At 37.4% G+C, this 15934-nt stretch overlaps 1 protein-coding gene across 2 annotated transcripts in view; it reads left to right on the forward strand.

The window, feature by feature from the left end:
- The window catches only part of LOC124133992 (acetylcholine receptor subunit alpha-like 2), a 50007-nt gene extending 39853 nt beyond the window's left edge, over positions 1-10154 (forward strand). For both annotated transcript variants that reach the window (XM_048397723.1, XM_046498604.2), the window contains 3 exons: positions 592-701; positions 1141-1682; positions 6589-10154. In XM_048397723.1, coding sequence (XP_048253680.1) covers positions 592-701; positions 1141-1682; positions 6589-7073 — 1137 coding nt within the window. In that variant the 3' untranslated portion in view covers positions 7074-10154. The remainder of the gene's footprint in view (positions 1-591; positions 702-1140; positions 1683-6588) is intronic.
- The last annotated feature ends 5780 nt before the right edge of the window (positions 10155-15934 follow it).

Genomic DNA, 15934 nt, shown 5'->3' on the forward strand with positions numbered 1-15934 from the left:
GATGAGCTGACATTTATAAAGTCATTGTGTTCCTCTTGGAATTCATCGAACACCGGAACGTGGTCAATACCTTACAGGGCGTTTATTTAAGCACTATCATTTACATGTCGTTCTGTAGATGAATGTCAAGGCCAGTTCCATGTTGAAGTAAGACAAGTTCTATGGATGAACAACTTCTTTATAACAATTAGTGCGACGTTTCGGTGTAGATCCTAACACCTTTATCAAGCAAGTGATGGATAGTGCTAAACTACATAGGTATATATACTTATTAACATCAATGTTTATACAGTAAATTGTGTTAGGATCTACACCGAAACGTCGCACTAATTGTAATAAAGAAGTTGTTCATCCATAGAACTTGTCTTACTTCATCACACCAACTTCTAAATGCCACTTAAAGAAGCAGTTCCATGTTGTTATTGCTACAGAGATTTTAGTTTTGGTTATGGAACAAAGTGAACACCAAGCTGGCGGCACCTTAATGACGAACTGATGATAAACATGTATCAGGCTCCGTGGCTTCAGGGGCACGTTAAGATGACAGTTGCCTCAGTTGTAGATTTTATATAATATGTCTGAATTTTACAGCAATGGGAAGACGAATTCCTCAAGTGGAACAAAAGCGATTACGGAGGAGTGGAGGATATCTCAGTGTCGCAGAAAAAGATTTGGCTCCCAGATTTGCTTATAGAAAACACGTAAGATATGATAGTTTGGTATATTTTAAGCATATAACCAGGATTTATTGGTGAAAAAGAGGAGGACATTTTAATACTTAGAATTCAAATTTATGTTTGTTTGTTTGGTTTTGTTTAACGCCGCACTCAGCAGTATTCCAGCTACATAACGACGGTCTTTAAATAATTGAGACTGGACCAGACATTACAGTGATTGACATCATAAGCATCGACCCACGCAGTTGGGATACGGCGACATGCATCAACCAAGTCAGCGAGCCTGACCACCAAACTCTGCTAGTTGCCTCTTACGACAGGCATAACCGCCTTTCATAGGTTGCTGAAGATCTATTCTAACTCGGATCTTCACGGGTGAGAATTCATATTTATCTAATTTGCATAAAAAGGAGTGATGTACATTTTGAACAATCATTAATTCCAGTTCCTTTTATACTTTCAGAGCACAAAATTTTGCTGAACTTGGAAATTCAGCAATGTTAGTGAGCATCGATTACGATGGGAAAATATTCTGGGAACCAGGATTTGTGGCTAAGACTATATGTGAGGTTAATATTGGAAAGTACCCCTTTGACTATCAGTTGTGTGAGATTAAGTTCCTGACCTGGATGCACACAAACAGGACATTAGAGGTGTTTCCTGGGACAGGAGAAGTAAGTTTAGACGCGTGCATCCCCAACGGTGAATGGGACATTACAGCGACAGAAGCAGAGTCTTATTTTTACCCTTCGACTTACAGACCCGGAACGAAACACACTGGAGTAACGTTCAGGATACACCTTCAAAGAAAAAGGACTTTTTACGTGCTCAATACTATTGTACCGGTAGTGATGCTCTCCCTTCTTAACGTGCTTGTGTTTCTACTTCCGGCTAGTTCCGGTGAGAAGATGGCGCTGGCTGTCACGGTGCTGCTCTCCTTCACAGTGTACCTTAGTATAATCAGTGAAGTTATGCCGAAAACTTCAGAGAGTATCTCCATACTTGGTAGGTATACGGATATACGCTCATTCGACTACAGTGTCTCTCTTGACGAAAACGGAGTCAGTGAGAAAAGTGTTGTGAATGTTCATTTCTTTTATGATCATTGAGGCGACCGCGACGCGACTGTGATGCGGATGTGGCGCGATGTTTTCACGCCCCGATGACGTTAGACGGCTGATAGTCAGCGTTTCTGTGCCATTATTGGTATTTAATTTGCGACAACCGTACTCTCATCTTATCAAAGTACGACACAAATGCAAATTGAAGGTTAATGCCATTATAAAGTGAAGAGTTTTAAGAAGCGGTTGACTACATAACGACATGCATTACCATGAGTGCGAAAGGGCAACGAACTTATACGGTAATTTGAGATATACAGTATAACATAAAACGTCAACGCCAGAGAACAACCAGTCTCGATTAGCTACAAGATTCCATTATGCGTAAAAGGCGAAATAGCCGTGAAAATTCTATCAATGGATCATTGAAAGTCAATGATGACACCAGGTGTTGACTTAAACATCCCGCTTATTAAACGGTTCATAGAAAGGTGATTTCATAACAGTAACCAGAGAGAATCATTAAGACTTTAGGTCTGATAGTTCCTGTAGACGAAAACCAATCGATGACACGTCGCTTTTAATATCCCAGGTGACAATATGAAATTGTATAATGAAGTATTATTGGAAGCAAAATTAAAGTCATGGTATAACCTTCCGTTCAGAATACAGACACCATGTCCGCATCGTAATAAAGTCATATACTGAAAAAAGGGATGATGAACATTTTGGGGGAAATGTTTCATGAAAGTATGTGTTCAGTCTACAAATATGTACACAAAATATCCCCTAAAATATTTATGATTCCCAATTTTGTTCAGTATACAAGTCGTATAGTAGTAGTTATCAATGTGTGTCGAAAAGAGATCTAATATGATATTGCATCATTGCTCCCGGATATTTGCAACCGTGCAAATGATATCAGCATTGAAGCGATCATAAAATGGAATAATATGAGACGTGGTCTTTGTGGGAGATTTGTTCACGCTTTTATGAAGTTTTTTAAGCATATACATACTGGCTATACAGAAAAGAGAATTATTTTCAAGCGTTGAAGTAGTGTAATATATATACGTCAATAACAGTTTACTTCTTTGAAGTACGCATGAGATCATAACACAACGTAAGAGGAAACTGTAGCAAAATAAATCTATATAAAGCTGGCTTTGGCGGGGAACCGAGATTTCTATTCACGTTCAAGGGTGTTTTCATCAATTCAATATACATATCCCAGTGCTTGGTACTGAACTGAGTGGTTTCTGTTTTACGAAGTTCAGTTATTTCACGGGCTGTCAGCTTAATGTGAGATGTAACCCGAAGTGAGGCAAGTTCTTGATGTTTATCAACAAACAAGAAGGAGCTTGTGCTGAGAGATAAAGCATTATAATCGGGAAGAATCGATACGGCCGTAGATGTAGACGAGTAGACATACGATGTAGTTCGGTCTAACCAACAATGTCATTCTATATAGTGGCGTGACCTGGATTTGGGTGGAAAACTCGAAGTGATGCTGGTCTTGGGCGTTTTCCACTTTGATAAAACACCCCATCACGAGTATGATTTTCATAAACCAAGGATCATAGTCTGCACGTAAAAAGATCAAGGGATCCTGGTGTGATTAAGGGACGCAACTCTGTACAGCGAAGGGCGGCGTCTTGGACCATTGTCATCATATTGAAGTAGAGAAACAGTTACGTTAGTGACTATAAAAAAAACTTTCAAAAATGTGAATGTGCCTTTCATGTATCGCAGGTTCCTAAACCCTACATGGCTTTTGTATGTGTAGGGTTTAAAGCTAATTGTTACATTACGGCATATTTGGAACATTTGGAATCATTCAGCAAAGGGAACTGTGCCTTGCATTTTACTGTCGCTTCTCACGTCCATACTTTTGTATTTCGCCTCAAGATGCTGACCCTTTAATAGCAAACGAGTGGGTTGAATTTTACGCCGCTTTACGAAATGTTACAACAAGCATGTGGGTGACACCAAAAATGTGCTTCAAATATTCTACCCATTCCGGGAATCGAACAAGGCCTTCTTTGGACAAGCGAACGGTGTAACCACTGGGCTACCCCACTGCCCTGACCATTTGAAAAGTGTTAAACAAAAAAACCGTGAACACAACTTAAATGAAGTGCCGTATGTTTAGCGCAACTAGATCAGACAGTTTCAATTCCTACACGTCATTGGATCATTGAACAAAAGTTTGAAACTAAATTTAAAATCGCCTCTTCGTTTCATGAAACTTACACCCGTTATTTCGAGCCAACATGTGAATATAAAATGTCAACATCATTGAATGATCAGCATCAATTATCTGCCGAAACAGTTCCATTGGACGTAAAATGCAAGATATGGATGGACATCATATAAATGGATCACTGAAAATCAGCGATAAGTACCCTCGTGATAGCACACTGTGGGTGGGTTCGAATCCCGGTTCGCCCCGATTATATTTCTAAGTTTTTTCAGCACCATACCCATGTTCGTTTCACCGAACTGGTAAACGTCTGAGACCCGCATCACTTCGGGCTTTCCTCCCACATTAAGCTGACACGCCGCGATATAACTGGAATACCGTTTAAAGCGGCTTTAAACCCAACTCACTCACTCACACTGTGGGAAAAGGAAGATTCCTTTCTCTTGAAATGCTACATGCGTTAATTAGCATGTGCAATAAAACTAAACATTCTAAATGGCAGGAAAGGTGAATGCAACCAGTCTTTATTTCCATGTGAATAGTTTGACTTCGACTCTCTTCACAATATATGATACCTACCCAATTTCGAGGCAAATGTACATAATATATCTCCAAAAGATAGATACGAGCCGTAACAGTAATCAAACATTGTGTATGACCTTGAAATGCATTAATCATGACCATAATAGACCAAAAAAAGAAACTTGAAGACAGACACACACAAGAAAACTGACGGCACTTTATATAAAATTATATTTAGCAAAATAAGGAATAATGATAAAATTATGGAATAACAATCTCTACCTACATGTACATCACTGAGACCATCGGGCGGTGGGTAGCAAAGTGGATAAAGCCTTAGCTCGTCACGCCGACGGCCCGGGCTCGATTCCCCACATGAGTATTATAAGTGAACCTGAAACGTCAACAGCAGAGATAACCAATCTCGATTATCTGACACAAATTGGTCAAAAAAGGCAAAACAGTGGTAAAACTACATGTATATTGATGGTTCACTGAAAATCGGTGAATACACCAGGAGTTCGCAAAAAAAAAGTAAACATATCCTGCCCCACCGTGATATTGACGAAATATTACTAAAAAGCGGCGAAAAACCTAACTCACTCACTCACACACTAAAATATTCTATATATCACAGATATATTATCTTAATCATCTGGAATATTCAAGACAACACATATGTCTACTCTTGTTTCGCGCTGACACATAAACAGTTCCATTTACCTCCTTAGCAACAGGTTCCTTATCTTAGCAACAGGGTTCAACAAGGGTAAAATAACTTCTTTAGCTGATGAACCAAAATGTAAATAAACCTCACTCAGCGTTACATGCATATCCATTTCGTCCTTATACAAGTACACGTTACATGCTTATCCAGTTTCATGTTACATGCTTATCCAATTACATGTTACATGCTTATTTAATTACACGTTACATGCTTATCCAATTACATGTTACATGCTTATCCAATTACATGTTACATGTTTATCCCATTACATGTTACATGCTTATCCAATTACATGTTACATGCTTATCCCATTACGTGTTACATGCTTATCCCATTACATGTTACATGCTTATCCAATTACATGTTACATGCTTATTCAATTACGTGTTACATGCTAACCCACTTACATATTACATTTTTACTCAATTATATGTGACATGCTTATCCAATTACATGTTACATGCTTATCCCATTACATGTGACATGCTTATCCAATTACATGTTACAGGCTTATCCCATTACATGTTACATGCTTATTCAATTACGTGTCACATGCTAACCCACTTAAATATTACATTTTTACCCAATTACATGTGACATGTTTTATCATTTACATGTTGCATGCTTATCCCATTACATGCTACATGCTTATCCAATAACATGTTACATGCTTATTCAATTACACGTTATATGCTTATCCAATTACATGTTACATGCTTATCCAATTACATGTGACATGCTTATTCAATTACACGTTACATGCTTATCCAATTACATGTTACATGCTTATCCAATTACATGTTACATGCTTATCCCATTACATGTGACATGCTTTATCATTTACATGTAACATGCTTATCCCATTACATGTTACATGCTTATCCAATTACATGTTACATGCTTATTCAATTACTTGTTACATGCTTATCCCATTACATGTTACATGCTTCTCCAATTACATGTTACATGCTTATCCCATTACATGTTACATGCGTATTCAATTACGTGTTACATGCTAACCCACTTACATATTACATTTTTACTCAATTACATGTGACATGCTTTATCATTTACATGTTACATGCTTATCCAATTACATATTACGTGTATATTCAATTACATGTTACATGCTTATTCAATAACATGTTACTAGCTTCTCCAATTACATGTTACATGCTTATTCAATTACGTGTTACATGCTAACCCACTTACATATTACATTTTTACTCAATTACATGTGACATGCTTTATCATTTACATATGACATGCTTTATCATTTACATGTTTCATGCTTATCCAATTACATATTACGTGTATATTCAATTACATGTTTCATGCTTATTCAATTACATGTCACATGCTTATCCAATTACATGTTACATGCTTATTCAATTTCAGCCGTCTACCTGACTGTCCTGCTGTCCCTTAGCACAATGTCCGTCTTATCCTCGGGCGTTGTTATGAATATGATCCATCAGAAGCCAGATCGACCAATACCAAAATGGGTCAACTGTCTCCTGTGTTGTCGACTCCGAGAACTGAGGGCGGAGAAGCGAAAACAGGTCGAGACCGACAAACAGCAAAGCTCCACACTACGTCGCTACGAAAACGGCGATGCGAAACGACGACACTCGGATTCAGATTCGAAAATATACCCGGAAAATATGTCTCTCATGGATCCAAAGACGGACAAAGAAGGAACAATTGGACACGAGTTCTCTGTGTTGTATGATGAGACTGAATTTGATTTTAACAAGTATGATCCACTCCAGGACATAACATGGATAGAGGTGGGGGATGCGGTGGACAACCTTCTTTTCTGGGTTTTCCTCATGTTAACACTGGCCTCAACGTCAGTTGTATTCCTCATGTTTTCGTTTTAAATAAATCATCCTGTAAATACTTGTAGTATGTAGTATACCGATTGTTCAATTTGACATGTGTGATATAACGTTAATTTACAAATGTTACTTCTGAAATTGATAAGCTATTTAATGTCATTCATTCAAGCATTCATCGTAAATATTGAGTACACAACGTCCCTTATCATAGAAGAACGTTTTGCATTTGTTGCAGTCAGTGTGTACAATGACTGAAATTTTCACTTAAGCAATTCAAAGACTGCCTAAATATTTCATTCAGTGTCCATTTATTTTATTATGATGACGAATTCCAAACATTTAGATGTTTCACTACCACTGAATATGAATAGGATTAAAAGAAAGCGAAAGTCAACTTATATTCAAGCACATTTTTTTAACTTGAGCTTGAACTCCCTACTGATTTTGAGTAGATCTGGCAAATACATGGACAGAGTTTTCATCAATTTGTAAAATGGTAGAAATATTTAGGCATTATGTAAATTGCCTAAATGAATCACATTTTACACGTTTACTGTAACAGATATACACGACCGTGCAGTATTGAAGATGTTGAACGTTAGGATAACATTCTACCTGTGTTGTTTCAAATTTTATCTTTAAATTATTCTGGTTTATATTTAACGTTGAACCTTACTTCTGAATAATGTGATGTATCTAGCATTGGTGTGTAACACGTATTAACTTATCAGGACATCATATAATTGAAGAAGCTACCGTAAGCTCCTCCATGAAACATAGCACCAGTAGATTACAGATGGGATTGTTAAACGTTGACAAGAAATGCAGTAGGGGTCTAACTAACTTGGCATTCAAAGTATGACGGATGAAAGAATATCTTTGCTTTGAATTGTCAAATATAGTTACTGCATATGCAACGCTTAACAGTCCCCTTAAACAGAACATTACTAGATGATTCTCAATGAAAGATTTAGCTATGCGACCCGAATGTCAAATGTGACGTTATTAATTATCTAAGGAATATGTTATATGCAGGCATAAAAATAGGTTCAAGGTATTAATGTTCAATTTAATTGTTTTTACCTAATCTGTCTTATAATACTTGATCATCTGACGTCTTCAAATACATAAAACTAGTCTGTATTTCACTCAGTGTACATCGATAAAGTAGATACAATTTCATCATAATGTACATGTTGGAAATCTAATGCAACAATGCAATAATACTCTTTGTAACATTTGCGGGTGAAAAAACCCCATTGTGTCCCAATGCACTAACATTGAAATTGTTTAGTTAAATTCAAAAGATTTACACGGCAGTATCATGTGAGAAGTATACATGTACATATACATTATATGACATAAATTATTTTTCATTTGTCAAAGTTTGTTACGTTGACTGTATATACATTTTATATAAGTGCATGTACTTATGGTAATTCTAACAATGTGGTTACTATCTGCCCTGCCCTTAATTACGAGATTGTATACAATTTTAAACGCTGGGTATTTAGTTCTTTATGAATGTACGCATAACAGGTTTTGGTTGGAACAAAATGATGATTATAAATGTGTATTTTGTGTCTCGTCCCCAATTAAAGGATTATAGGTAAAAGTGTCACTTACGCATTTACACAAATATTGCATATAAATGACACGGGGGTGTGATCAGAAATTATTTTTCACATTTTATGAAATGGGTGGTTGGATATTAAACTGACTAATCCAGGCACAGAATGATTTAAACGTTACACTTAAACGTTTGTGGGAGATGTTCTTCTCCAATGATGTCCGAAAAAACACTATTTGCAAATAACACTAGACCAAGTTCAAAGTACCAATTTATTGTAATGCGATTTCACATGAATGATGAACACATGAATACATTAAATATGTGAATGCTAATATTTCATTTAGCAAACCAGTCTTGGTTGTACCAATGACAAAGACGACCAAGTATTATCAACGGTTGAACGTTTTAATGACAAAGACGATCTCGTATAATCAAGGGTTGGTTGTTTTAATGACAAAGACGATATCGTTATGTAAAATGTTGAATGTTGTTATGACAAAGACGACCTCGTATTATTATGGGTTGATTGTACTAGTGACAAATCCAATCTTTTAATATAAAGGTGGGCGGTCGGGTAGCCTAGTGGTTAATGTGTTCGGAAGTCGGGTTCGATTCCCGACATGGATACAATGTGTGAAGCCCATTTCTGGTGTCCCCCGCCGTGATATTGCTGGAATATTGCTACAAGCGGCGTAAAACCATACTCACTCACTCACTTTAATACCAAGGACTGTTTGTAACAATCACAAAGGCGATCGCGTTATGTAAAGGGTTGACTGTACAAATGACAAAGACGATCTCGCAATCTCAAGGTATGACTGTACTATTGACAAGGACGATCTCGTGTGTAAAGGGTTGTTTGTACTAATGACAAATCCGATCTTGTAATACCAAGGGCTGATTGTACCAATGACGAAGACGATCGCATTATGTAAAGGGTTGTTTGTACTAATGACAAAGACGGTCTCGTAATATCAAGGGTTGATTGCATTAATGGCAAAGACGACCTCGTTAGGTAAAGTGGTGATTCGATTAATGACGAAGACGAACTCGTACTGTTAATGATTACATGTATTAATATCAAGGACAATCTCAATGGCTGAATGTACTGATGGCAAAGACTACCTCGGTTTACCAAGGGTTCGATTATATTAATGACAAAGACGATGTCGTTACGTAAAGGGTTGTTTACACTGAAGAAAAAGACGGATCTCGTTTTATCAAGAGTTTCGTGTACTAATGACAAAAACGAATTCTAAACGGATTATGGTATTGTACACTCAAAACGCATAACCGGTTAGTTCCTAATCATCATCATCGAATATATTCATTTGGACAGGGTCTGATAGAATTCACTATAATATATGAGTTAGGTTAAATGTGAAGATATTTCTTAAAAACAAGTGTATGCATTTTTGTCGTGTGCTCACCTGATGTTTTTCCCTGGCCCGTGTATGTTGTGCGCCAGTACAAAATGTTTAATCGACTGCACGCTTGTAGATCTGAAACATGTATTTGAGCACAGGAGTCCGTATCTAAAAATAGACACCCTCATGCATATTCATGACCATCTCCACACGCGAGCCCGAACTCGCGTGTGGAGATGGTCATGAATATGCATGAGGGTGTCTATTTTTAGATACGGACTCCTGTGATTTGAGTAAGATCATTTTTGTCTTGTATATACTGCTGTTACTTAGCGTTAATATCTACCGCAAGTAATATCTTACGATGCGATTAGATATTTGAGACAAACATGAACATGTATATACTCAGTATTGTCATGTGATGTACAAGTTACGTAATAGCCTAGTTGAACATTAGTTATCCGGACACATTATAGCACATGCTACTTTTAGGTAAATTCAAAACGCCAGAGAATAGACACCAGGTGTTTGCAATCGCATTGTATATTTTAGTATAGAAAACATGTCAATATGTTATCAAACAATTCGATTGTCCCGTCTCTGGATATACCTCTGGGGTTCTGAGTGTAATTGGTTGTCTGAGGGATCACTGTGCTTATGTTCTAAATTTTGTATACTTAAGCATAAACATTTGCCAGTGCACGTGCGAGATCAAAAGTAGCTCTCATTAAATAATAACTTGTCACTGAGTCGGCTGAAATGGATTGGGTGGTTAGGCTCTGCGTTATGAAAAATCCTACAATAGTTTCAGTCTCTGGAATCCTGGTCCAAACATGACCATTTACAGACGGCGGTGATGCATCTTTAATATTGCGGACGGTCACTTGGAATCATCCTCAGTCAGGTGTTACTAGATTTCAGTCAACATCTTTAAAAAGAGATAAACTGATTGAGGCACAAACCGTTCACTTTGTAATGAGTTCAATAATAGCATTCTGAATTTAGATTCATCATCAGTAGCTAGTAGTATAAACTATTCTAATGGGTCAGTCAGAGGTATCAAACCACAGTAACCACCTCTGATTGAAACAGCCGATTTGATGCACGCACCACCGCTGAAGCTAATATTTGTAGATATGTAATTCTCATTCTTTGTCAGTAGGGCTTTAAAATAATTGTACAGTGTAGAAATACTGGTTCCAAAATGTAGAATTGCGGTAACTACAATATTCAACGTATGTGTCACAATACATACAGAAAACACGACAATATCAACTAAGTGTGCATTTTAGGGATAGGGGTACTTTTCTATAGACAATTCTGAAGGTGCGCGCTCGGTTCAAATTGAATTTGGCACGACTAACACTGCAGATATAACCTTACATTGAAAACACAGTATGTTTATCTTATATTCCGTATAACTTACATCTATTTGCTGTTATTTATCTCTGACGCGACTTGCCCCACTTCCAAAGGTAATATCGATGAGCACCACGCGGAACCATTTTTAGCTATTTTTATAATCACGTATGGCATAAAACTCAATGTGACCACAGAGTCAGGGAGATATTTGACGACTAGAATGGTGATACACAAAACTTTGGTTTGTTTAGATGTTTTTTATTTGTGGAAGTTATTGCATGTAATTTGCTGTGTGACATTCGCGATTGTTTTCTTGTGTATTATATCTGTACATATATAAAGAGTTTGTTTTTTATCTCCAGATGGTGTCTATCTGTACATTTCAGCATTAGGAAATATTTGATGATATTTCACACAGTATAATTACGTGTATATTTTACACTATTAGAAACACGGTTTTTCTTAAAGATTGCACTGTTGATCCATTCTGTATATAAATTATGATTATCCTTTACGAGATAAACGACATTCACAATTACTAATATTGATGTTGTTTATGATACTCAACAATTACACACACGCTCACACACACACACAACAAAACCTACAAAATACATATTCTCGCATACAGACAAACACATACACACACACAAAAAACAAAATATAAATCAACGAAAACCACACACACACACACACACACACGCACACACACGCGCACACGCACACACACATGCAGACACAGACACTCACATACTCACAAACACATACACTAGTCACGATATGGCTGAAATACTGCCGATGTGATTTGAAATATTAACCTATAGCTACTCACTCAGTCACATATTCAACGTTTTGCTTTTGTTCCGTACTGTAAACATGTTAACCATATTCTAAAAATGCCTTTTAATGACGGTTGTGCAAATAACGGGTAAGCAAGCTTTGCCGCATATCTAAGATGCGGAAAACAACTTTGTGATATATGGTTGTGTTTATCAATATGGCAATCAAGCTTTGACTAACCACAGCGACTTAGACAAATGTCGGGGACCTCAACAACACATGTATCTTCCCCTACAACACCAATCGGACGTACAGAAGCAACATACCGTGAATGAACACATACGACGCAAGAACACACAAAGAGAGATAGCAAAAAACATGATTATTCTAAAACCACCAACAACGCTGAATCAGTGAGTGCTTGCGGTGCAGGCCAACTGTATGAAGACAGACATTGAGCATGACTGCCCGAAACAATTCTTGTACTGTATTTAGCCCTGATCTTGTAAAACTGGCAAATCATTCACACGTATTTCCGAAAATATTCTACATACGCAATTTATTATTAAAAAACATTTTTTCATGCTTTTGAATACACATAAAGGGACCAGCATATGAATCGCAAAATGCTTTTTCCCCATGCTTTGGAAATGTCCCCTCTTGTCAAATTAATGAACAGTTCTGGTATATATAGAACTTCTTGGAAATTTTCTTGCAATTACTTAAAACATACGAGATTAAAGGAAAGCTGAATCCTGGCAATTCAGTCTATAAAATATTTGTTTTCGCATTTGAGGGTTTTACTGAGTATACGTTTCTAGGAAATTTCATTGGCACACAGATTCTCTCTCTCTCTCTCTCTCTCTCTCTCTCTCTCTCTCTCTCTCTCTCTCTCTCTCTGTGTGTCTCTCTCTCTCGCGCTCTCTCTCTCTCTGTGTAAATGTTATGACGTCATCCTGGAATGCGACGACCCCTTGATACAAAGTTTGACGTCACATATTTCTGTGACAAGTGAACGCCTGCTACATGTCGCGAAGCCGAATGGCACGTTTGTTTCAAATTTGGAATTGAGAGAAGTAAGGTACATTTCAAGAAGAGCATTCTAATGACAAATCCAGGAGACCTCTGGACGTCAAATCTCATTTAATAACGGTTTTCAACTTGTCAGATTGTCACACATTCCGATTCGTTTTACACTAACCCATTCAATGCTGACATACACCAATTTCTGATATCTGTTTCATTTTGGAGAAACAAATATCCCACTGTGGAAGCTAGTAATCAATAGAATATACACCACTTGCCACGTTATAACATTGAATATCCTCACAAAATCAGAATTCGAAACCATTACAAAATATCAACTATTCATTTGAAATTAAATCGAACGATTAACTTTAGATAAAGGATATGGTATGAAGCAACACTCATCATATCTCGAATTTGTGCCTGAGATCGTCTTCTTATCCGCTTTTGTAACCAGAAACTTGCCATGAGCTCTCCCATTTGCTTGGCAAATCGCCATGTGATTCAGTTATGGTGAAATACTATTCATCGCGAATAGCTTTAATATAAAAAAAATACAATCTGCTGCTGGTAGACACTTTTTTATTGTGCCAGAAAGATAACTATGTCGTGCTTGACGTCAATCTCATTAAAATCAGATCTTAGTTCTCGCTACGGCTAAACAAAGATCTGAGGACATCCCGTTACGGGTCACGTCAGACCGACCTTGCGCGAACTTTGACCGACCAATGGAATGAAGGCAGCTTTCTCGTGCAAATTTCAAATTGGCGACAACGCTTCGAAACATATTTTGACAAATTCCCGGTTGCAAATTTGAAACCTAAACAAAAGAACATTCTGGAATGGCTAATAGATGGTCTAGATTGTATGGATTCAGTCATTAAACCCGTAACTATTGATCGGAATATCCCGTGTTAAAGTTTTCGAGGTTGTACGATTAGAATTCACATTCCGACTGTCACTTTCATGATCTGGTAAGCAACGCTCTGATTGGTCGGATGAAAGGTCGTTCTGACGTTACCACGAATGGGATGTCTTCAGATCTTTGTTTAGCGGTAGCGAGAACTAAGGTCTGATTTTAATGAGATTGTGCTTGACGTTGAAGGGGAAGTAATTCAGATGCAGAGAAGCGGATCTCGGTACAGCTACTGCACTGAAATATCACCCTCATCTTCACTGCTGTAAAGTGTCTAGTTTCCATCATGAGAAATCTCTGTTGCACACTTCCAAGTATTCAATAAGATGTCTTTAATTAGACGTATACGGGTGTTTGTAGCGCTTTGTTTAATTCGTTCGTCAAAGTAGGGAAATCTTTTATGCATTTTTCATCTGTTCCAACATCAATATTTACTCCGTATATATTTCTCTGTTCCATTTACCTTTGACCTTTAGTCAGAACATACCAGTCTATTTATACAAAAGATACTTTGCATTTGCAACAATTTCCCTAGCAAACTACACAACCTAGAACGTGGTGGGTGTGGCGAATGAAGCAGGAGATGTTGCACAGAATAATAATCTGTAATAGTGGTACAACTATTGCAATAGAATGGCAAAAGTAGTTTTAACAAAATACCCAAAAGTGCATCACAGGTCATGTCAACATAATGTTGGTTGTTCATCAAGGACAAGCGGTAGAATGAAAAGGTTAATATAATTTCCTAATGACCCCATATACATTAGGATTGAATGTAAAAACCAAATATGTTTCCTGTCACTTGAATACAAGACATCGTCGAGAGTTTTCCACTTCTGATTGATATGAAGATGTAAACGGTGGCCCCAAAAGGCCCAGTTAAAGGACATCTTTGAAAACATAATCCCCTTCTGCCAGCCATTGGTTTGAGCATTGTCGATCCCATGAAAATAACATGTCGCAATAAGCTATTGTATGATTAAAAGCGACAAAAAACATTTCCATAATCAAAAGAAATCTCACTAAAAGCAGAGCGCATTCTACGAGACCGACATTATCACGAGCATATTTTTATGAATCAGTCAAATAGTGATGACACCAGGTGTTCTGAGCAACAGGAACTGGATCTGGTGGGAAAATAACATAGGCGACAACTACAGTAGATGTGTTATTTTCTTCTATATGGAAATCAAATAAACGATGTGCATCAGATGTGAAAGATAGTATGGTTTGTTTGTTTGTTTGTTTGTTTTTAACGCCGCACTCAGCAATATCCCAGATGACGGAGGTCTGTAAATAATCGAGTCCGGACCAGACAATCCAGTGACTGACATCATGGGCATCTATCCATGCAATTGGGATACGATGACAAGCATCCCGTTAGTCGCCTCTTACAACAAGCAGAGTTGCCTTTCACAGCAGGAATGGGTTACTGATGACCTATTCTACCCCGGATCTTCACGGGTCGAAGGACAGTATGACCGCCTTCTGTTTGGATAGTGTGATACATAATGGCCATATACGTGTTGTATATATGTACTGATATCTATTTACTGTTCTGTTGACATGATATATGACTTTTCAACTGAACAAGAAACCAGACACATGACCACGAAACTGGATATGAAAGACACTCGTTATGAAGTAAATAATGACCGACTACTTCCACATTTGTGGCTAAACTACTGGCACTTCCGTAGAGTAATAAAACAGAACCGTTGTATATGATAACTTTGACATTTTTAAATCTTTACTCGAGCATAATCAGTCTCGATTATCTGCCACAAGAGGCAATTTAAAAATTTCAAATTAATGATGAAAATGATGTGAATGGACCATTTCAAATTACAGGTCGTGTACCAGGTTATCAATAACACCA

This window comes from Haliotis rufescens, unplaced genomic scaffold (genome assembly GCF_023055435.1).
Source record: "Haliotis rufescens isolate VD_foot unplaced genomic scaffold, xgHalRufe1.0.p SCAF_17, whole genome shotgun sequence".
Lineage (NCBI taxonomy): Eukaryota > Metazoa > Mollusca > Gastropoda > Lepetellida > Haliotidae > Haliotis > Haliotis rufescens.